The sequence below is a fragment of the Schistocerca serialis genome, chromosome 7 (assembly GCF_023864345.2).
Source record: "Schistocerca serialis cubense isolate TAMUIC-IGC-003099 chromosome 7, iqSchSeri2.2, whole genome shotgun sequence".
In the NCBI taxonomy this organism is placed as follows: domain Eukaryota; kingdom Metazoa; phylum Arthropoda; class Insecta; order Orthoptera; family Acrididae; genus Schistocerca; species Schistocerca serialis.
In genome coordinates, this window is record NC_064644.1 from 438460112 (window position 1) to 438485459 (window position 25348).

The window sequence follows — 25348 nt, forward strand, 5'->3', positions numbered from 1 at the left end:
GCTGCATTTTGCTTCCTGCTGCAAAATTCTTAAAAACATTTGGTCTGTGGCCTTAGCATCACAGTGCCAAATTTTTGCCACGCGGTTACGATTGAAAACTTTCTCTGGTAAGCTATAAATTTATTTCTGCTGTTACTGCAAATTTGAAAGCATTTAAAACTACTAAGTTTCTTGAATACAATATCCCGAGACCGTATTTCAGATAGTCTTCAGCTATCTTACGTTCCTACAGATAGCTCTCACAATGCTTAAAGCACTTATGTTTGGACATCCTTATTTATTTACACCTTGGTTTCTTTAGATCGTTCAATCTGTCAGTACATTCGAAAAAGAATTGGATGATTTCCTTCCCACCCCTTGTCAAATTTGAACTAGTGTTCGATCCCTAATGACTAATAGGGACGTTAAATCCTAAACTTCGTTCATTTCTTCTTGCCATTGGCCCAGAAGCGAAATATTTCCCTTAAACTTCACCGTGTTTCCTGACATAGCAATGATTTCCAACAGATCAAATTACTCTGACAGTTTATTATGTAAAGGATAGTTTCTCCCACCACATAGCGGAGATGCTGAGTCACAGACAGGCACAACAAAAAGACTGTCAGGAAATGAGCTTTCGGTCAACAAGACCTTAGTCGGAGACAGCACATACTCACACACACAAACTCACGCAAATACGCTGTTAGTCTTTCTGTTGTGTCTATCTGCGACTCAGCATCTCCGCTATACACTGTCAGTTTCGTTTTTAAGATTTAGAACAAACAAAATCGCCCAAACGTCATCACGCTTTAAGGTTTACACTACAGCTATTTATTGTAATTTATAGGCCGAGCTAAAACCGAAGTACTTTTCTGGATGTCAAAATTCACTACAGAACGCGTGGAGGCTATATAACATCGGAAGAAAACCGAAGCTAGTTATCGAGCGAACGATCTACCGCCTCCGTCAACCATCTTACCAAAACTAATTTTACTCTGGTATGTTCACCAACACTATTAGCAACTGTCACTTTGAGATGACAGCATTTCCGGTTATGTAATGTGCCATTCCACCACCGTGAAAAGATCTGACGTCAATTCTTCTGCAAAAAATACATTGGAGAGCTACGAAAGTGAAATGCACATTCCTTAATCCAGAGCGAAACCACAAAATGAAAATATCCATTTTCTGATTTAAAAGTCAATGATGCTGACACTAGTGTCAGCGAAATGAAGATGCAATAGGAGCTACTTTGTTGTTGCTTTTTCTGTACGTTGTCGCTAGTGTACTAGAACTGAAACAGAAATGTCATGATCTATATTTGATGCTAATGGCAATTAATATTAATGACCGCGTGAGGAGTTAAGCGCAAAAGTAAGAGCTGTTGACCCCTTGAGGAACAATAGTGGAAAGCCGTCTCAATGAAATCCATAAGTCGATTGCTGTGTTATTTGCTGTCCCAGGCGCCACATATTTTGGGCGAAAATATGATAAATACCGACTAATTAAACTGATGCAAAATATTATCTCACAGCGCGAGCGAGTAGTCTCAGTGGTGAGACACTCGACTGGTATCCGTGACGGCGGAGGTTCAAATCCCCTTTTAGTCATATAGATTTAGACTGACCGTGATTTCTCTGAGTCGTTCACGGCGAATACCGGGAAATCTTTGACAAGACACAGCCGATTTCCTCCGTGGATTCTACTTACTATATGACCATAATTCAATTTTACGATTACATCAGAACTGCGTGATTCGGTAAAAATTCTCTGTTGTCATATGTAGCTCTCTTTACTGTAATTCCGTATGGTACCTTAGGTTGCCCACAATGAAAATTTTTTTACACACGTGTTGTGGGTGCACGCTACACATTCAGAAGCATAGTTACGTTAGAAGTATGTACTTTCTAGCAAGAGATACTATCGCTGGCCCAGATCATTTGGAATTTGTCGAAAGAGACGTCTAACAGTGTATTCCTGCCTCTTCAGATACGCAAGTTTCAGATTTCATCTGTTGTTCACTCCTTTACCTTTTACTCTAAATAGCTGTTACGTAACTTTAGTTATGGTATCGCTACAGCAATTTCTCAACCTGTTCTTCCGTTTTTGCAGAAATGCGTGTCGCAGCGCACGTGGTTCTCGTCCTGTTCGCCGTGGCTCTGCAAGCCAGCGCTCACGATGATGACATCGACTTGGACACGGTAAGACGAACCTTGTCTTCTTTAAGAAGAGGCTAGCAGTGCTGCAGAGTGGCGAGTAAAGAAATATTGACATTCCATTAAGATGAGCATGGATTCGAACCTGCGACCGTAGCGGTCTTGCGGTTCCAGACTGCAGCGCCTTTAACCGCACGGCCACTTCGGCCGGCGACATATCTTAGAAATTAGTGTTCTTGAGTAGAACGCCCCGTTCCTGCTGATGTTTCGAGACGGTGTAAATCTTGCGTTTGGACAAGGGGGAATAATTTCGCAGACTGTGACATCTGTCGGCAAGGCGGACTCTTTTGACCCTCAGCGGCGAAGCAGCAGTGAACGAGAGATCCGGCGCAACAGTTAAGACAATGCATTGGTATCGGCAGCACTTAGTCGTTTATGCTGTCTTACATTATCCTTAAATCGCTTCAGTATCCTTGATCAATCGTAGGTCGTACTCCACCTAGAAGTCTACGAGGCGCTGCAACATTCCTTCCATTTCATATTTAGTTACGTCAATAGTTTCTGTAACTTCTTACATCTACATCTACATCTGCAGAGAACATTAGAAAGAATGTTCAAATATGTGTGAAATCTTATGAAACTTAACTGCTAAGGTCATCAGTCCCTAAGCTTACTCACTACTTAACCAAAATTATCCTAAGGACAAACACACACACCCATGCCCGAGGGAGGACTCGCACCTCCGCCGGGACCAGCCGCACAGACCGTGACTGCAGCGCCCTTGACCGCTTGGCTAATCCCGCGCGGCTGGAAACATTATTACTGGACTGTTTGAAGAAATTCTCGCGGTAAGCGCAGCGCATTTCTATGACACACCAGCAGTTAAGACTTTCCACCATTCCTGCAGCATTCTCTCGCCAGTCAAACAAGTGACTGACTATTCGCGTCTCTCTTGTTTGTACACGCTGTATTAGGTTCAAATGGCTCTGAGCACTACGGGACTTAAATTCTGAGGTCATCAGTCCCCTACAACTCAGAACTATTTAAACCTAACCAATCTAAGGACATCACACACAACCATGCTCGAGGCAGGATTCGAACCTGCGACCGTAGAGGTCGCGCGGTTCTAGACTGTAGCGCCTAGAACCGCTCGGTCACTCCGGCCAGCGCTGTATTAGGGATGGCGGTTGTCGCTAAAACTAATGGTCTTCGGTTATGTTGTTTTCTTTTTCAACTCCAGTTTAACCGAACTATTTGAAAACGCTCAAAATAACCGATTTCTGAAATAACAAGTTTTTTGTTTTTTGTTCCTGTTACTTCCTGTAAAAAAAGTAGAAATCGAAAAAAGATTGAAAATTTTTTACTCTCTCGATTTCACCATACATAAACAAAAATTGTAATTAAATACTCAGATACATCTACATCCACATCTACATCTTCATCCATATTCCGCAAGCCACCTGACGGTGTGTGGCGGAGGATACCTCGAGTACCTCTATCGGTTCTCCCTTCCATTCCAGTCTCGTATTGCTCGTGGAAAGAAAGAGTGCCTCTGTGTGGGCTCTACTCTCTCTGATTTGACCCTCATGGTCTTATCGCGAGATATACGTAGAGGGGAGCAATATACTGCTTGACTCCTCGGTGAGCGTTTGTTCTCGAAACTTCAACAAAAGCCCGTACCGAGCTACTGGAGTTTATCTATCATCTCCGTAACGCTTTTGCGATTACTAAATGATCCTGTAACGAAGCGCGCTGCTCTCCGTTGGATCCTCTCTATTTCTTCTATCAACCCTATCTGGTACGGATCCCACACCGATGAGCAGTATTCAAGCAGTGGGTGAACAAGTATACTGTAACCTACTTCCTTTGTTTTCGGACTGCATTTCTTTAGGATTCTTCCAATGAATCTCAGTCTGGCATCTGCTTTACCGACGATTAATTTTATATGGTCATTCCAGTTTAAATCACCCTAATGCCTGCTCCCAGATAACTTAAGGAATTAACTGCTTCCAGTTGCTGACCTGCTATATTGTAGCTAAACAATAAATGATTTTTCTTTCTATGTATTCGCATCACATTACCCTTGTGTACATTGAGATTCATTAACCATTCCCTGCACCATGCGTCAATTCGTTGCAGATCCTCCTGCATTTCAGTACAATTTTCCATTGTTACAGCCTCTCGATATACTACAGCATCATCCGCCAAAAGTCTCAGTGAACTTCCGATGTTATCCACAAGGTCATTTATACGAGTATATATTGTGAATAGCAACGGTCCTACTACACTCCACTGCGGCACACCTGAAATCACTCTTACTTCGGAAGACTTAGATCCATTGAGAATGACATGTTGCATTATGCTATCTAGGAACTCTTCAATCCAACCACACAATTGGTCTGATAGTCCATATGCTCTTACTTTGTTCGTTAAGCGACTGTGGTGAACTGTATTAAACGCCTTGCAGAAGTCAAGAAAACCTAGTCCGTCCTCCGTTCGCTGTTTTCTCGTGGTAAGTGGTTCCTCCACAGATGTGAAAATTACCGAACAATCAGTTTAATAAGCCACAGCTGCAAAGTACTAACACGAATTCTTTACAGACGAATGGAAAAACTAGAAGAAGCCGACCTCGGGGAAGATCAGTTCGGATTCCGTAGAAACACTGGAACACGTGAGGCAATACTGACCTTACGACTTATCTTAGTAGAAAGATTAAGGAAAGGCAAACCTACGTTTCTAGCATTTGTAGACTTAGAGAAAGCTTTTGACAATGTTGACTGGAATACTCTCTTTCAAACTCTAAAGGTGGCAGGGGTAAAATACAGGGAGCGGCAGGCTATTTACAATTTGTACAGAAACCAGATGGCAGTTATAAGAGTCGAGGGACATGAAAGGGAAGCAGTGGTTGGGAAGGGAGTGAGACAGGGTTGTAGCCTCTCCCCGATGTTATTCAATCTGTATATTGAGCAAGCAGTAAAGGAAACAAAAGAAAAATTCGGAGTAGGTATTAAAATCCATGGAGAAGAAGTAAAAACTTTGAGGTTCGCCGATGACATTGTAATTCTGTCAGAGACAGCAAAGGACTTGGAAGAGCAGTTGAATGGAATGGACAGTGTTTTGAAAGGAGGATATAAGATGAACATCAACAAAAGCAAAACGAGGATAATGGAATGTAGTCAATCGAATTAAGTCGGGTGATGCTGAGGGAATTAGATTAGGAAATGAGACACTTAAAGTAGTAAAGGAGTTTTGCTATTTGGGGATCAAAATAACTGATGATGGTCGAAGTAGAGAGGATATAAAATGTAGACTGGTAATGGCAAGGAAAGCGTTTCTGAAGAAGAGAAATTTGTTAACATCGAGTATAGATTTAAGTGTCAGGAAGTCATTTCTGAAAGTATTTGTATGGAGTGTAGCCATGTATGGAAGTGAAACATGGACGATAAATAGTTTGGACAAGAAAAGAATAGAAGCTTTCGAAATGTGGTGCTACAGAAGAATGCTGAAGATTAGATGGGTATACCACATAACTAATGAGGAAGTACTGAATAGGATTGGGGAGAAGAGAAGTTTGTGGCACAACTTGACCAGAAGAAGGGATCGGTTGGTAGGACATGTTCTGAGGCATCAAGGAATCACCAATTTAGTATTGGAGGGCAGCGTGGAGGGTAAAAATCGTAGAGGGAGACCAAGAGATGAATACACTAAGCAGATTCAGAAGGATGTGGGTTGCAGTAGGTACTGGGAGATGAAGAGGCTTGCACAGGATAGAGTAGCATGGAGAGATGCATCAAACCAGTCTCAGGACTGAAGACCACAACAACAACAACAACAAGTGGTTCATTACTCCAAAAATAACCAGTATTCTCCTACTGAGTCTAATTTTTTAAACTTTGCTCAAAAATCGTGTTGAACCGAGGATCATATCACTATTTGGACATTTCGAATAGTCAGTACTAAAGAGTGGTTGGTTGGTTGGTTGTTTGGGGAAGGAGACCAGACAGCGTGGTCATCGGTCTCATCGGATTAGGGAAGGAAGTCGGCCGTGCCCTTTCAGAGGAACCATCCCGGCATTTGCCTGGAATGATTTAGGGAAATCACGGAAAACCTAAATCAGGATGGCCAGACGCAGGATTGAACCGTCGTCCTCCCGAATGCGTGTCCAGTGTGCTAAAGAGTGAAAACTGACGTTGAATAACTCTATTTTTCGTGCTGATTTATCCGTTTTCAATGCTAGAAGCAAATAAAGGCAAGTTATGTAGACACCAAGCAGGAGATCATCTGCTTTCTATTTCTATTGGAAACTATGAATGAACTGTTAAGTTTTAGAATTTCTGCTTACGCTGTGTCAAGTTAGTTGTAGCTACTCTAGTTTCTAATATTTAAAAGCAAATGAAGCATTGTACTTCACTGGTACCGCACTACATAAAATTACTTCCAGACTATGGAGGGTGCCGTTCTGTAATATAGCTGATGTCCAATGACAGTCAGAAGCTACCATACAGACCACATGGGCCAAGCGTTGTTCAGTGCAAGTACACGCATAATAGGGCACGCCACATGGTAAATAGAGCACGCGACTGGTAACATGTAAATTATTGTCTCGGCAATGCTGTACCAATCCATATGTCACGCGTTTGTTGCTCGTTTCTGTCGGAATTGGTTATTAAAATAACAATGTTCGCTTTCCCTATTGCTATAATGATGCAATATTTCAAAGCAATACAAATTTTACGAACGGAAATATTCATTAAAAAAGGTTTATTTGAATACCAATATTATTGCTGCTATGGATAATCGATATTTCGTTTTTTCTTTACCCGGTTATTAGTAAAAATAAAAAAACCTGTTAGAACCGAGACCAATCAAATACGGAAAATACCGGATTTCTTAAACTAAAATACCGGTATCAGTTCTAACGAGTCTGTTTTACCCATCCTTACGCTGTAGGCTATGTATCCTGTTAGCCTGACCTGATATGGATCCAATTTGTTTGAACAGTATTTCAGTAAGCGACGATCGCCCGCCCACCTAGCCATGCGATCTAACGCGCTGCTTCCCGAGCGCGAAGGCGTGCCGGACCCGGCACGAATACGCCTGGCTTTATTGTCGAGGTCCGGTGCGCCGGTCAGCCTGTGGATGTTTTTTAAGGCGGTTTTCCATCTGGCTCGGCGAATGCTGGGCTGGCTCCCCTCATTCCGCCTCAGTTACACCATATTGGCAATTGCTGCTCGCAAACACTGTCTCCACATACGTGTACACCAGCGTTATTCTACCGCAAAATCATATTTTGGGGTTACACTCGAGCTAGCCGGTGTGGCAGAGCGGTTCTAGGCGCTTCAGTATGGAACCCCGCGACCGCTACGGTCGCAGGTTCGAATCCTGCCTCGGGCATGGATGTGTGTGATGTCTTTAGCATAGTTAGGTTTAAGAAGTTCTACGTTCTTGGGGACTGATGACTTCAGATGTTAAGTCCCATAGTGCTCAGAGCCATTTGAGCCATTTTTGGTTACACTCGTCTGGAATGAGACATTCACAGGGGCTCCCACCGGGGGCCGAACCGCACAATAACCCTGGGTTCGGTGTGGAGCGGTGGTGGGGTGGGTGGACCGCTGTGGCCTGCTGTTGGGTTGTGAACCACAGAGGGCTACTGCGGGACGAAGCCTCTCTGTCGTTTCTAGGTGCCCGATTCAATACACGCAACACACAAGCGACGATCATGTTGTTTTAGTGCAACCTCATTCGTAGATAAATTGCTATTTTCCTATTTTATTTGTCTATAACTGAATTTATGTTGGCATTCCAAGTCACATCCATACGCAAGGATACTTGGCAGGTGTGTGTAGGACGTGACTGACCTTATTTATGACTAAATAGTAGTGAAAGGTAACTATGCATTACTTGACGTCAACTCATCTTATGTTCTGGTTCCATACAACTGACTGTCACATACACACCGCTTCACTGCTATGAATTACGTCAGCGCGGAGGGTCACGTGAGCACCTGATACCATTTCCATACCATCCGTAGCGCTCTAAATCTACCAGCTTGCTCTTTCAAGGGAGTGTACATACACTACTTGGTTACAGAGTATAACCGTCATATTCATATAAAACTGTACTAATAAAATGAATTTATCATTAACTGCAAGATTTGAGCAACACGGTGCTCCATGTTTATTTTTCTGTGTTTTAATTATTTCGGTAAACAAGGATTCGCTATAAAGTATACCAAGGAAGCTTTCATAATTTTCGATTACAAACAGAGAAACTTGTACGATGAATTTTGAAACTTTCGATCGACAAAATACTTGCAAAATCTACTTCGTCATGGAGGTTTCATTATAGCCAGACAATCATTTTACTGTGCCTACTGATATCAGATGTTAACAAACATATGTGACCAAGAGCGGTCTAAGGCGCTTCAGTACTAGACTGTGAGGTTCGAGTCTTCCACCGGGCATGGGTGTGTGTGTTTGTCCTTAGAATAATTTAGGTTAAGTAGTGTGTAAGCTTAGGGACTGATGACCTTAGCAGTTAAGTCCCATAAGATTTCACACATATTTGAACAAACATATGTGTCACTATCTGTCCTACATAAAACCAAGATGGCATTTCTCTTCATTACAGCCGGAGTTGCTTGAGAAGTACGGGTACCCGTGTGAAGAACACGTCGTGGAAACTGAGGATGGCTACATTCTGCGGATGTTCAGGATCCCCTACGGTAAGGCCTCGCCTCTCGTCCCGGGACAACGCAAGCCCGCAGTGTTGGTGCAGCACGGCCTCATGAACAGCGCAGACGACTGGGTCATCATGGGGCCCAACGGCTCCCTGGGTGAGTGACCTTACTGGTTCTACTTGAGGTTCATTTCACGCCACATTCATTTTCGCCGTAGTAGTACCAGCAATTTCGATCATTTTACATTATTTTAGCCGGATTAATTCAGTGACGAACGTATTGTATATACTTGATGTGTACATAGACATTTTGTTGAACTGTTGACTGATTCATCTGATTCAGGGTGTGCAGCCGCAAATACTCAATTTCTTCTACAGATATTACGGATGTATACCTTTAGAATCAGCTGCAGACAGAGGTAGCAGCACTCACACCACTCGTACTTTAAAAGCGAGAACCACGTAGCCATGTTTGTGGCCACAGAATGCAGCGCTGCAAGTGTCCTGTCAGTGAACTTCGAAATCGGGAAAATATTGCACCATAATCTGTATTCCTCCTTTGGCGAAATACGAATACTATAGTATAGTCTTGTTCATTTATATTTTATGAGCTGGTCTGGCAATTACGTGTATTTATTTGCATAATCCAATACAGCAATTTTGACCGTATGATTATTATCAAGTGGCAACTGTGTTCCCGATTACGACCTTCTTGTGTTTATTGCACTCTTTGAATTACATTGTAAATAGAGAGTCCCCCAGAAAAATGTATGCACTCTTTGTCAGGCTCTATCGAGATATCGATATTGTCGTTTGATTTGAGTTAGGTGTGTGTTGTAGTATGATCTTTGGTTCAACAGATGTTAGTACTTTCATCTCGGTATTGAGAAAACAAGATGGGTGGAGCACGCTTGACACTCGAGCAACGGGAATGTACTGTAAAGTCGTTTTTCAAGTTTGATAATGCCGTTGAAGTGCAACGTCAGTGGAGGCGCGTGTTTGAAACAGAACCGCCAACCCGACTAACAATTAAACGCATGGAACGATTTGTGATATTCACAGAGGAAGATCAGGAAGACAGTGTACAGCTACAGGTCCTGCTTCGTCGGCTCTCGTGTTTGAAATGTTTGTTTTCTTCACAGAAGTCTGTTACGCAGTGTGCACGTGAAGAGGGGGTTAGCAGTACATGTGTATGAAGAATTCTGAAAGCTGGAAAGTGGCAAGTTAACATTCCACGATTACTGCACGCGATTAATGATGACGATCGTGTTCACCGAATACAATTTTGCGAATAATATCAGCAAATGGCAACTGATGCCGAGCAATTTGTGATGAAGTAAGTGGGGAGTGACGAGGCACAATTGAAACTTATTGGAACCGGGAATCGGCATAGCCGGCCGTTGTGGCCGAGCGGTTCTAGGCGCTTCCGTCCAGAACCGTGCTGCTGCTATGGTCGCAGCTTCGAATCCTGCCTCGGGCATGGATGTGCATGATGTCTTTAGGTTAGTTAGGTTTAAGTAGTTCTAAGTCTATGGGACTGATGACCTCAGATGTTAAGTCTCATAGTGTTTAAAGCCATTTGAACTTTTTTTTTTTTTAATCGGCATAACAGTGTGTACTGGGCACCGGAAAATTTTCATGTTTATGTGGATAAAGCGGTCAATATACCAGGGGCTCATGTGTGGTGTGGACTATCATCTGAGAGTTTAGTAGCACCCTCTTTCTTTGATGCTAAAGTCACTGGAGAAGTGTACCTGGAAATGTTACCAACATCAATTTTGCCGGATATACGTGCGCTTTCTAGAGCTGATGTAGAGGTCTTCTACCAACAGGCCTGGGTGCCACCACACTACCACGTAGCCAAACGAGCCTTCCTGGATGACAGTTTTCGGGACACTGTATTGGACGAACAGGGCCGATTAAGCTCCCTCCGCGTTCGCTAGATCTAACACCTATGGACTTCTACTTGTAAGGAATTGTGAAAGATAACGTCTATCGACATAAACTACGCACGCTGGAGGAACTTCGCCAGGAGATTACAGCGACATGTGCAGCGATCCCCACTGGAACAATTACTGACGTAGTTGCGGCGACCGCTCGTCGTTCTGTGTATAGCCGCCAGTGGTGAACATTTTGAACATTTAAAGTAACCATGTGCTAAACTGAAGGTTGTGCAACATGTGTGGTCAAGTATTAAATGTAAAATAAACACATAAGTAATACTTTTCGTTCCTTAACGTGTGTATACATTTCTGGAGGACTCTGTCTATTGCTCGTATTCTGCTTAATTTTTGCTCTCATTCTTCAAACTGGGTGGGGTCATAAATGGTGTTCGGCGGCAAAGAGCTTTGCATTAAGTAAATCTACCGTCACGAAGACGTTGCGCCCCCTTGTGCAATATTTACACAACAATAGAGCTACAACTCCACTGGCAGTCTTGAATCTTACTTTCAGTACTTTCCTCAGCAATTTCTGAGTAAATATCTACAGTAAATAGTTTCGCGAAAGGCGGTATCGTTAACTCCTTGTTTCCATAGTCATGGAATTCCATAAAACGAATAACTTTGCTGTTTAAAACAAAACGTATCGTGAAGGAACTTATGAGTATAGACCAAAGAGAAAAGTGTATGTTCGTAAGCTTCCACGGCCAGTATGAATTTGAATAAAATGTTTTTAGGCATTAGACCACGTGATTTTGAGACTGAAAAAAAAGTTAGAACCGACGTTTAGATCGTCTTTACAGTGATGTTCTTCAGGGCAACTGAAGAGAATTGTTGGAAAGGTTTCAATAGTTGTTTTAGTTTCAGGATGACACGACCTAATATCCAAATGATTTTAATCACTTAGAGGTCAATACCTGTGCCTCTTTCTTCTCCAGGCTCCTTTTATAGGACGGCTGTGTATCTGATGCTACTGAATCAGACAAAACAGAAGCTCAGCAACTGAGACAGCCGTGTACGTAATGAAACAGTGTTGATCCTTTAAACGTGCAATTACGTTCCAAATATGTGGCTACATAACAAAAGGAAGCTGTAATCGTTCTGTAATTCTTCCTAAAAGTTCGGAAACACCAATACGTTTCAAGAAAGACGAAAGATAATCAACCTCTGTGACAGGCGCCACAAAGATTTGTTTAAAGTTTTCTGAGTTTATAATACTCGAAAATCGACCAGTGACTTATGGACTGTAAAGTTCGCTTTCCGCTTCACAGATATAACAAATGAAATCTAGCCTTCATATACAGCGGTGTACATCGAGTTCATATTGCAACAATTATGGTTTTCTCGTTTCAGCATACATTCTGGCTGACGAAGGGTACGACGTTTGGCTCGGCAACATCCGTGGAAACTGGTACTCACAGAGACATCGTACCCTATCTCCAGAACAGAACAAATTCTGGAATTTCAGGTACGGTTACACATAAAATTAGCTGCGAATCAAAGTAATTAACATCATTATGCACTGAAGATAGGATGACGCTCAGAGGATCTACAAGTTGAAAAATCGGTCCACCAATAAGATCTGGGAAGTTTTTAGCTTAACATCATTTGATGGAGAAAATGTTTTGTCCTAGCCGAAAGCACGATCCTATCTTTCTGTTTACTGGAAAATACAGTGATAGTAATTATAATGTATGTAGTTAAAGAGGATATTTTATTTTCACTCTTTTAAAAATTGTTATTTGATACACCAACTAGGACTTCTACATCAATAAGTTCTTAACTTGCTCGATCTATTCTTATTAACTAAAATTTTGTTCGGAGCTTTTCAAGAGTGAAAAACTAAACTCAAACGTATTTCCTCATTTATTTCCTCATTGATATCTTCGCGTAATTAAACCATAGTTTTAAACCAGAAAGCAGTGTGACAGGCAACGAGCATACTACGCATTATATAAAACTGCGAACGTATATAATCTCGATTTTAAAAAAAGCCCCAACCATTCTGCTCAGTTTTCGACAGCTACCAGTCGGTATTACCTCAAAGGCCACGACACTGTCGCCTCAAATTCTTCTGATGGTAGCCTATTGACCGTAAGTGCTCACAACAGAAAATAAACGTGACTCAGACTTTCCTTTACAATTAATATATAATACAATCGCTGCAGTTCCGCGTCATTCTTCTAAATGTATTGCGTATATAATCTCGTAATGTCTATACTTCAGACGACACTAATGATTTTATGGGCAACGCTAGTCGTCGATTAGGAAACAATCGAAAAAACTGGCCATGTCAAGTTCTTAATAAGCAGCTGATTGTCTGCTGGGTGAGAAGTGAATAGCGAGTGCTAGCAGGAAAATTTGAAGTGTGTAAATGCAACACAGAAGAATACTTGCCAAAAGATTAGGAGTGACAGAATAACAAGCTTCTACTTAACAATGGACTCCCCATACAACAGTGACCAACCACATATCAATCCAACAGACGAAGAAGTCGCAATTTAACCTATAGTAACGTCTACTGCTCTAACGAAAAAGAATAAGTATGTAAAGAATACGAATATGTTTACATTATTTTAACTTATCCGGACAGAAACACGGTAATCGAGAGACATATTTGTCCTACAGGTTTTTGATTTATTTACGTTTTCAGGTACTTCCACAGGCGTTTCAGTTAAGCTTAAAAGTGTCCTTTAATCGCTTTTATTTTACTGAATCAAGATTCGAAAGGACTACCGCACTCCTGAGATAGTTGAAAGATCCTTACTGAAGTGAGTTATGCAATACCGCAGTCATATACCCGTTAATTCTCGGTGCATTTTATGACTATACTTAATTTATCGTTTGGCATGTTCAGCTTTTGATAGTCGTCTCATGACCATCACAGCAGCACAAGCTTACGCAATGCCTGTTACCTACATTTCGGCAACTCATTGATGTGCACTTAACGCTGCCTGTATTACAAACTGTTTCGGACTGTGTCTTGAATTTTGTGGGTGATTATTATTCACTTGCTCGTTGATTTTCCTTTGAATATTTTCCGAGGAGCGAAAGGAATGTTATTTGTTCATCGCCGTCATTGCCCTTTTTTTCTGTTTTTAGCTGGCACGAACATGGTATTTATGACATGCCGGCACAAATAGACCATGTCTTAAACACGACTGGGCACCAGCAGATCTATTATGTGGGACATTCCATGGGGACGACAATGTTCTACGTCGGAATGTCAATGAAGCCTGAGTACAACGAAAAGATTCGTGCCATGTTCAGCTTGGCGCCAATTGCTTACATGAACCATATGATCAGCCCACTGTTCCAACTCTTGGCACCTTTTACAACGTCCGCTCAGGTAAGAGCTTATTTAAACCCTCATTTACATTTTATGTGCATACACACTTGTAACATGAAATATAAAATCTTCACTTGCCACTTCTTGTAGAAAAGGGCATTTGTTTATATACTATATTTATTGTTTATCTCTTTTATTACGTTTGGTCTTTAATAAAATTAAGTGCCTGCTGTCTGATAAAAATGCGGAACAATGTAGGAAACGAAAATCTTTTTTGCATTAGTTAAATTGCTTAAAAGATGAGTTCCTGTTCATACCTGCCTGTGTAAACACTTAAATGGCTTCGTTAATGTGAGAACAGTGTTCTTATTTTATTATCCAGTCGCCTTAAAATGTTCATACATTCACCCTTCGAAGTTTTTTGGATTTAGTGCATCATTTGTGAGCCGTTTTGGCTGTTACTACGATTATTTGGAGAACAAATTGTAATGACTCTAAGCAGCTTATCAATATAACGACGGGTCAACACCTTGGCGAAGAAAAATCCACTCCTGATTTCGAAAAGCAGATAATTATAATCTCTGCCAAAACAATTTTTTTTATTAACTTCTCATGGTTGGGATTCACAGTCATATAATATTTCTTAAATGACGTCATAGTCGCCGTTGACTGTATGAAACTTTTGTTATCACGATTGCAATTTCGCCCTTAGGGCCATTTTCAAGTAACACTGCAGAAGTTACCCACACACAAAAAATACAGAAATGAGGCACAGGGTGTTTATACGCAATTAAATTATATTTTTATAGTTTTTTATAACTACGTTACTATCTTAATGAAATGTTGTTTAATAATGTATACACACCCTGTGCTTCATTTTTTGTATTTTTTGTGTGTAGGTGACTTTTGCAGTGTTACTTTAAAATAGCCCTAAGGCCGAAATTGCAATCGTAATAATAAATATTTCATACAGTCAACGGCGACTATGATGTCTTTTAAGAAACATTATTTTTTTCATAGAAACACTAACTGCGAAACGGCAACTTGAGAACTTAGAACTGACAACAGAACTGCTATTTTGCAATATTTTTATTGTATTCATCGCATTATCTATATAGACGATGGCCAAATCTATTTTTTTACTATTCACAGTAGTAGTGCGTGCAAGTTTTAGAAGCATTAGTAACAACAATTGTAATCAAACTAACTAGCTGTGTAGAGGCGAAACAGGCCAGTAAGTCCAATTCTTGATGTCTATGATGATGACGATGATCATGATGATGATGATTATGTGGTGATGATCTCTATATGGACTTCATTTTCATATGCAAATACATTAAACTGAAAAAATAGCAATCATTCGAGCTATAGTCAATTAATATTCTGCGTCACAGAGACGTGTAACCCGTTATTTACACATTATTTCATGACTGAACAATACTAAATACGGAGCTGTGGGGTGCTACAGTAAGATAATCAATAATTTCACAAAAATGGACTTCAGTAATATCTGTACATCAGGTAACTATTTGTGAGTGGTGGAGTTGCAGTAATAGTATAACCAGTCTGGTCAGTAAAGTTCAGCGACCGCATTAACATTAAGCAAACAATATTTCATGAAAACCTGATCAACAGACTTGTGTAACATTATATTGCCAAATTATAAGCGGGCGGATTTTATTAGTTAACAGTATGACCATAATTTTTTGACGGTTAAAATTTAAATAACCCATAAATATAAATATTCTTGAAATTATCTTAGATGCATAGAAACGAACGATAACCGACAATTGCTCATTTTTCTGGCTGCAAATAACTGAAATATTCGTCTGTATTTGTGTACCTTGGTTACAGGTGCTTATGGATCTAATTGGAGCAAGCAAATTTACTCCTAGCCAAGAGATGATCAGGCTTATTCAGCCAAAGATCTGCAAAGAAAAAGCAATTACAGAACCAATGTGTACCAATGTAGTATTTCTCATCTGTGGCTTTGATAAGGAACAGATCGTTAAGGTAAGTTGTTGGTATTCGTTTCTAGTAAAATAACTGAACTAGGTGCAACATGAAGCTACGATGTCTATAGCTGCTATTTAACTTTTCTGAAATTTACTGTCTCGAGCGTCTCTTTGAACTCTTCTTCTTCCCGTGTATCGCTGTACTCTTGACACTCATTTCCTAAACTGTCAATTTGAAATTATTTTAATTCCGCTGTAATACTCCTTGTGTTTCGCAGGTCATCTTTCAAGCTTGTTCCTATATCATATAGCGCTTCCGGCAAAGATACGCTACACGTTACCCCCGCGTTCGCTGATTTGGCTTCACGGAGATTTTTTCCACTTGCGCAAACGTTTTGTGAGTCTTATATAGTCTAAACATTCCATAGTACATCCACTGGTCCCTCGTTGCTTCATGCTTGCATTACTTTTAAATTTATGTGCCGACGTAATTCTCCTGTGCGTTCATATGCGCGTTTTTTGTTTCATCACCGACAGGCAACGTGACCTTAGTAACTGATGTACGCTAAATATTGCACCGTGGTAAAAATTAATTAATACATCAAGTAAATGACAAACGATAAGTTTTTTAATTCGTTCTTATGAAACACACTTTTATATGCTTCCACCGCAGTATGATTGGCGTCAGATGTCCGGAATTATGCTCCAGCCTGTTCAGATTTCATCAGTCATTATACCGCATGGTCAGCCTGCATCTCTTCTCTCATTAGTTCATGTATTACATTACACAGTCTCCCCTCATCCAACTTTTACACACGTTGTTGCCAGTATAACTTATTTCTAGAAACCTGGTTTGACAATGGTTTCTGATTTAGCTCTTCTCTTAGGCACCCATCTGTGATGTGACCGGAAAGACCACTTACTTTACGCGGTCAGGCCCAGAGAACCGCATACAGCTACAAGACTCCTCTTCCATTGATTTTTGTGTTATGCCTTCTCTAGTCGGTCACCCTCTATGTCGATCTGCATCAATTCCTCATGGATGCCATCTCTCCATCTTTCCTTTTCTCTTCCTAGAAGCCTTCTCCGGCAGGAGTAAAATCCCCTACGGGTTTTGTATAGCTGAAGCTTGAAATTCCGCCCGCATCTCGTGGTCGTGCGGTAGCGTTCTCGCTTCCCACGCCCGGGTTCCCGGGTTCGATTCCCGGCGGGGTCAGGGATTTTCTCTGCCTCGTGATGGCTGGGTGTTGTGAGCTGTCCTTAGGTTAGTTAGGTTTAAGTAGTTCTAAGTTCTAGGGGACTTATGACCACAGCAGTTGAGTCCCATAGTGCTCAGAACCATTTGAACCATTTTGCTTGAAATTCCTTGACAGAATGAGCGATTTAAAAAGCTGACACAGACTGAAGTATGGCCGGTTTGCGGCTTGTATTCACGCTTTCATTTCTGCCTCAGACGGTGTGTCCTCTGTAAAGATCACCCCAGATATTTAAAATTCTGAACGCCATTGTACGATCGAGTTGCGACTACCAGAGGCTGGAGTAGATGTCTTGTATGGGCATGGGTCCTGCTCGTCACCAGATACTCTTCTTCGACTGATCCACAAGGAGGCTGATTCTGTTCCCTGCTGCCTCAATGCTGTCGCTTATCAGCTTCAGTTCTTCCTTAGATCTGGACAACAGGGACATATCGTCGACAAATGTGAGGTGTGTGATTTTCTCACCCTTTACCTCGATCCCCTCGAAGTTCTTATGGAAAGCTTCTCTCATTACCTTTTCGAGCGCCAGACTGGACAACATCGGGGACACACCATCCTGGCGTCTACACACTGTGTTTATGTAAAAGCTCTCCGTGACTTGGTTCCCGAGCTCCACTTTGCCTCTCGAACCAGTGAGACGAGCTCGAACTAGGCTGACGAGTTTCTTTGGTATTTCAAATTCAGTCAGGCAATACACAAGGTTCTCTCGGTGGATGCAGTCATATGCCTTCTTAAAATTTATGAAGAGTACTTTTAGGTCTTTATCATATTCCAATACCTTTTCAGTGAGATGTCGCAGTACACAGATGTTGTCGACAGTCGAGCGGCCCTTTCTGATATCCCCTCGATTTTCACCGATAATCTCTTCTGGATTCTACCCCTATACAGTTCGACAAGATATTATAACAGACGTTCAGGAGTGCGATTCGTCTATAGTTAGTGCGGTCCATTTTCTTACCTTTATTGCATATAGAGCAGATGACCACTGTCTTCGAATCTTCTGAGATTTCCTCCAAAATCCAGATCCTCTTGATTAGTTGGTTAATTTTCTTGCGGAGTCTCGCTCCTCCAAATTGAATGACTTCTGCCTGGATTTCATCTTCTCCTGGACTTTTGTTCTTCTTCCGCTTCATTATCTCGATCTTTACTTCCTCACATGTATGTGGTGGATAATCTAGTTACCGCAGTTGAGGAGCTGCGTGAAGTGTTGTTTCCATCTCTCCAGCATTGTTGAACTCATTGATGTGTTGTCGTTGTTATAGTTGTTGTTATAATATTCAGTCCGAAGAATGGTTTGATGCAGCTCTTCATGTTACTCTATCCTGTGCGAGCCTCTTCATCTCCGAATAACCACTGCAACCTACTTCCTTCTGAATCTGCTTACTGTATTCACCTCCTGGCCTCCCTCTACGATTTTTAGCCTCCACACTAAATTAGTACTAAATTAGTGATCCCTTGATGTCTCAGAATGTGTCCTGTCAACCGACTCCTTCTTTTAGTCAAGATGTGCCACAAATTTCCCTTCTCCCCAATTCTACTCAGTTCCTTCTCATTAGTTACACGATTGACTCATCTAATCTTCAACGTCTTTCTGGAGCACCGCATTTCGGAAGCTTCTATTCTCTTTTTGTCTAAGCTGTTCATCATCCATGTTCCACTTCCATAAATGGCTACACTCCAGACAAATACTTTCAGAAAAGAATCCCTAACACTTAAATCTATAATCTATGTTAACAGATATCTCTTCTTCAGAAATTCTTTCCTCGCCATTGCCAGTCTACATTTTATATCCTCCCTACTTCGGCCATCATAAGTTATTTAGCAAAATTACATTAAGTGTCTCGCTTCCCAATCTAATTCCCTCAGAATCGCCTGATTTAATCCGACTACGTTCCATTATCTTTGTTTTACTTTTATTGATGTTCATCTTATATCTTCCTTTCAAGACACGGTCAATTCTGTTCATCTGCTCTTCAAAGTCCTTTGCTGCCCCTTAAAATATTACAATGTCATCGGGAAACCTTAAAGTTTTTATCTCTTTTCCCTTAACTTAAAACTTTACTGCTTGCTCAGTGTACAGATCGAATAACATTTAGCCTGTCCCGGTGGCCGAGCGGTTCTAGGCGCTTCAGTCCGGAACCGCGAGACTGCTATGGTCGCAGGTTCGGATCCTGCCTCGGGCATGGATGTGTGTGATGTCCTAGGTTAGTTAGGTTTAAGTAGTTCTAAGTTCTAGGGGACTGATGACCTCAGATGTTAAGTCCCATAGTGCTCAGAGCCATGTGAACTATTTGAATAACATTGAGAACAGGCCAAAACCCTGTCTCACTCTCTTCTCAATCACTGTTTCCTTATAATGCCCTTCGACTCTTCTAACTGCCATCTGGTTTCTGTACAAGTTGAAAATAGACTTTCACCCCCTGTATTTTACCCCTGACACCTTCAGAATTGGAAAGAGCGTATTACAGTTGACATTGTCGAATGCTTTCTCTATGTCTACAAATGCTACAAACGTAAGTTTGCCTTTCCTTAACCTATCTTCTAAGGGAAGTCGAAGGTCAGTATTGCCTCGCGTGTTCCTACATTTCTCCAGAATCTAAACAGGTCTTCCGTGAGGTCGGCTTCTGCCAGACTTTCCATTCTTATGTAAATAATTCGAGTTAGTATTTTGCAGCCATTACTTAAGAAACTGATTGTTCGGTAATTTTCGCACCTGTCAGCAACTGCTTTCTTTCGTACTGATATTGTTACATTCTTCTTGATATCTGAGGGTATTTCACTCTCTCATACATCTCCCACGCCAGATGGAAGAGTTCGGTCATGGCTGGCACTCTCAAGGCTATCAGTAATGCTGAAGGAATATCGTCTACTCCCGGGCCCTCGTTTCGACTAAGATTTTTCAGAGCTCTGTCAAATTTTTCTCGCAGTATCATATCTCCCGTCTCGTCTTCATCTACGTTCTCTTCAAAAAATGTTCAAATGTGTGTGAAATCTTATGGGACTTAACTGCTAAGGTCATCAGTCCCTAAGCTTACACACTACTTAACCTAATTTATCCTAAGGACAAACACACACACACCCATGCCCGAGGGAGGACTCGAACCTCCGCCGGGACCGGCCGTACGTTCTCTTCCCGTTCTGTAACATTGCCTTCAAGTTCATTTCCCTTGTATAGACCCTCTATATACTCCTTCCATCTGTCAGCTTTCCCTTCTTTGCTTAGACTGATTTTCGATCTGAGGTGCTTGATTTTCACACAGGTGGTTCTCTTTTCCCAGAAGGCCGCCTTAATTTTCCTGTAGGCGTTATCTATCTTCTAAATCCTCATATTTGTCCTGCTGCCATTCCTACTTAGCCATTTTGCACTTCCTGTCATTCTCATTTTTTAAACGTTTGTACTCCCATTCGCCTGCTTCATTTGCCACATTTTTATTTGTATTCCCTTTCGCCTGCCTCTTTTGCTACATTTTTAAATTTTCTCCTTTCATCAGTTTAATTCAATATCTCTTGTGTTATCCAAGAATTTCTACTAGGCCTTGTCTTTTTACATATTTGGTCCTTTGATTTCTTATTTTATCTGTAATCTACCCATTCGTTTTCTACTGTTTTCATTTCCCCTCTTCTAGTCAACTGTTGCCTAGTGCACCGTCTGAAGCTCTCAACAATTTCTGGTTCTTTGAACTTATGTAGGTCTCATCTTTTAAATTTCCTACATTTTTCCTGTTTCTTCAGTGTAAATCTATAGTCCGTAACCAAAAAACTATGGTCAGAGTCCACATCTGCACCTGTACATGTCTTAAAATTTAAAATCTGGTTACTAAACCTCTGTCTAACCATTATATAATCAATCTGAAATCTTCCAGTGTCTCCAGAACTCTTCTTTTATGAATCTTAGATCAAGTGAATGTGGTGAGCATGGTCTTATTATTATTGTCTTGGCGGTTCTGGTATCCCCTCTTAAAGAAGTTAGCTTTACGGTATATTTTTACCCCCTATTTCCTCAAGAAATCTTGTTGAGCGTCCTCTAACATTCCTTCGATGTATATTCTCTTTGCTCTCCTCAGGGTTGCTTGTTTAGGCCTCATAATTTCTTGGAATTGTACTTTGCCTAGAGCAAAATCTGCGCCTCTTAGCCAGCTCTCCTTGTCTTCTCATCTCTAGGATAATGCCTTCATGCATTCGTCCCCAAATCAAACATTTTTGCCGCTGATCCGCTTGTTGATGTCTGCACTTGCCATCTCAGCTACTGCATCCTGGACTTCTTTCCACACTTTTTTTTTTTTTTTTTTTTTTGCGAGGCCTCTTCAAATTGGTTGCTGAGTTGGAGCTGAAATTCTTCTTTCAGCATCCTTAAGAGCATCTACATGGTAGCACACTACTTTCTTAAGACTGTCCGACTCCAACCACAGTTATTTTTTCCAAGAGGTGATGTGTCTTCTCTATAGCTTAAACCTTGTCTCACTTATTTCAGATATGACAAGTCTTCACTGTACTTGTTATATAGGGCAAACCATTCAGATATACTGCAGTTCAATAATGCAGTGCAGTATACTCTTTGCTATTTATTCTGGTCATCATGGACCAAGATGTGCCCTCAAAATTCTTACACCTATGTTTCGTATGCCTAGTAAAACATGACTGTTGTGCGCTATGTCTATGCTTCATTGTGTTCCAAGTTATCATGCTCTTCATTATCTTCATTCACACATCACGTACCTACGATCATAAACTGACATGTAAGTTATGACTTACACACCACCTTGGTGCTACCCAGACGTAAGACATAATCAAAAACTCTTGCTCCGTTGGTGTCCTCCACTTCTTGCGAAAAGGCACACGGCAGCCCACGCTAAACTCAGCACAATGTTGCGTCTGAGGAAAAAGATTAATCACTTTGGTGTGTCATCCTCATAATTTATACAACAAAAAATTGCATAATTTCTCCTTGTGTAATTAAGAAGTAAATGTTCGTTTCGCAAACCTAAGCTATATTCGTTTTGAAATTTCCTGGCAGATTAAAACTGTTTGCCGAACCGCAACTCAAAGCTGGGCCTTTCTGTTTCACGTGCAAATGCACTACCAGCTGAACCATGCAAGAACTACTCACAACCCACCATCGCACTTTAATTTTCTCCGATTCTATGTAGATGGCGTGTAATGCCAGCAGCTCAAATTTCTTTCTTTACAGCAGCCACTTTTAGAACAATTTTCTTGGAGTACGACTGTGTTCGAACTATTTAGTTTTTATTTTTATTTCGCAGTGCTCTTTACGGAATGTGTACTTAATCCAAAATATTATGACCAGCATTCAATCATACAGCAGCTTCATTGGTACCCCAGCTGGAAAACATATCGCATCCATCTCGACGAGTTTCAGTAACATTTTCACAAAAATACCCAGCCTATAAACAAATGTTACCAATGCAAAGGCTGCAAACCACTTCTACACACGTTATCGTATGTGTGTACCGCTCGAGCAGCAATACGAAACTATTTTTCTTCTTATTTTTCATTTACTGTGCCTGTTTCTCGTCCTGTCTTCTTCCCCTGCCGCATCCTCACGCTCCAATGTGTCCACTTCTTCCTTTATTATTTCTTCCGTCATGCCTATAACTGCCACGGCCACCAGTCTACACATTTACCAACTTTAAATCACCTATAAGACTGCACTCTCCTCAAATAAAAGTAAACGTTTTCTGGTGTAGGTACTATTGTTTTTATTCTGTCTGTCGTTGGAAATGCTATAGTACATACTGCAGTATCATCTACTAAAACTCAAGTGTCACAATAAATTTCCTAATAAAATACGGACAAGGTCTGGTTAGATTTAAGAGTAGGCCTTATGACCCAAATTTCCTGTGATAAAAAAGGTCCATAAATTTACCTTACACATGGGAAAAGGATCAACGGTTACTGCTTTAGTACCATGTTTGGTCACCACAAATGTCAACATTCTTCTCACATGTGGAGCATTAACTGACGGCATTAATATCACTTGCATTTTTTCGTCTCTAATTACCTTGTCATCGGCAGGACTTGAAATAATAATCTTCCTTCTTGCTTCCACTTTGAAAGCAGAGACGTAACATGCCGCTCGAGTTCTTCCAATCTTATTGAAACACTTCTATTTTTCTTCCCTTAGGAAAAGCTAGCGGCAATTTCTGCACACATCCCTGCTGGATCCTCCACCAGGCAGTTCATACATTACGCGCAAGGCATAGACAAAGGTAAGTTATTCACAAACATCACCTTTGCCGGAATGATCATGTGAGAAATAAGCTACTTTCAGAAATATATAACAATTTTGTGTTTATCACATGCATTCGCAAACTGCAAAACGATTGTACAATGGCTATACGATTTACTGGTAACGTATGAAAATTTGTGTCGGAGATTGACTCGAAATCGGATTCCCCGCTTTACTCGGGCTGTCGCCATAACGGGTTGGGCTATCTGTGAACGAATCACTGCCAGACCCAAACTTCCATATGTCCTAGAGTCTACGTCCCATAATGCTCGCATGCAAGCCATATGATAACCGCACAGGAAGAGACATTTTGCTGTCCAGATTGTCTTGCTTTGACATTAAATACCTTAGGGCAGTGTCTGCATTTTGACTTGTCTGTATAGTTCGATGCAATGTTCCTGCGGAGAATACAGACACTCTAAGATATACACACTGCCCTACTGAATTTTGTGTTTGTATGTCTGTATCGCTCAAGCAGCAATTCGAAACTAATTTTTTTTCTTTTTCATTTACCTTGTCAGTTTCTGTCTGCTATCATAGTACATCCCGTTTCACGATAATATACCGAAATTTTAGTTCACTTTCGGACTGACAATACGTACATTTATAAGAGTTACCCAGTACGCCTGCTGATACGTTACTCACACAATGTTTTGCATTTCAGGCCACTTTAGGCAGTACGACTATGGCATCGTGGAGAATATGAGGCGCTACCGCCAACGTGCGCCACCTGATTACAAGCTTATCAACGTCAAGGCTCCGGTTTATCTTTTCTACAGCCTTAACGACTGGCTGGCAGGACCTAAGGTATGCAGAACGCTTAACTACTTTTACTACGTGTATCTACGTTTATACACTCCTGACTCAATTAGTCGATTTCTTAAGCCATATTTCGCGAACTAAATTTAAATACAGTTAAAATTTTCATACATAATTTCTTCTGGATGAACTGACAGTACATTCATATTTACCGCAGCCATTTTTTGTCATTTATGACTGAGATAGCAATTAGTTATACATCTGAAGTTAAGATCAACTTTAACTGAAAGTTTAATTTATATCACACACAAGTTTAATTTAAATGATACCTAAATTTCATAAAGTCGAAATATTTTTCTTCTAAGAACAGCTTCCGGTAATAGCGAATACTTCTCAGTTTACTGAAAATAGTTTAGTTGTTTCATAACATTTCAATGCCTAACACAACACTGCAATGCTTTTCTAAAATGCTGTCCGTTACTTTTCAGGACATTGATCGTTTGTACACTCAACTAGGAAATCCAAAGAAGAAGTTCAAGATTGAATACAAGAAATTTAATCATCTCGATTTCACATACGGCAAAGATGCACCTAAGTTAGTTTATAAACATGTATTGGACCTGATGAAGAAATACGAGCAAGGGGATTTGTAAACAGTAGATTTTTGCCATCAAAGCACGACAAATAGCCATTTCATTGACACACGTACAAGCAATCGCTGAGACATACCATTACCACGACTTGTATGTTTTTAGTTCTTCAAATAAATCATTTTTCTAAAAAGTTTATTAATCTTCTTTTCTACATTACTCATTAAATTACGTATAACTATTTATCTGCAGTTAAGACATTACAGATGTGTATCAAACTTCACCATACGATTCCAAGGTCTATGAAATGTTATATAACTATCAAGACCAACACGAACAGTTACCACATATGAGTATGCATCATCATTTACGGTTATTTATAGTTTTCCTCAAAACACCTCAGTGGATTACGTTTAAACAATGCTGACTCAATATCATCATCTTATCCATATACAAGCAATGCAGCAGATAAGATACAGAAAATGATATTGATAAGGTA

The 25348-nt window shown here is 40.7% G+C and overlaps 1 protein-coding gene across 1 annotated transcript; it reads left to right on the forward strand.

The window, feature by feature from the left end:
* The first annotated feature begins 2093 nt into the window (after window positions 1-2093).
* Window positions 2094-24912, forward strand: LOC126413140 (lipase 3-like). Its single transcript, XM_050083033.1, has 8 exons — window positions 2094-2180; window positions 8766-8970; window positions 12107-12221; window positions 13856-14102; window positions 15897-16055; window positions 23396-23480; window positions 24165-24307; window positions 24748-24912. The coding sequence occupies exons 1-8, from the start codon at window positions 2094-2096 to the stop codon at window positions 24910-24912; spliced, it is 1206 nt and encodes a 401-aa protein (XP_049938990.1).
* The last annotated feature ends 436 nt before the right edge of the window (window positions 24913-25348 follow it).

Coding starts and splice junctions, on each gene's coding strand:
- LOC126413140 (XM_050083033.1), top strand. CDS start 2,094: ATGCGTGTCGCAGCGCACGTGGTTCTCGTCCTGTTCGCCGTGGCTCTG. Junction 14,103..15,896: donor CTTTTACAACGTCCGCTCAG/GTAAGAGCTTAT, acceptor CCTTGGTTACAG/GTGCTTATGGATCTAATTGG. Junction 16,056..23,395: donor ATAAGGAACAGATCGTTAAG/GTAAGTTGTTGG, acceptor TTCTTCCCTTAG/GAAAAGCTAGCGGCAATTTC.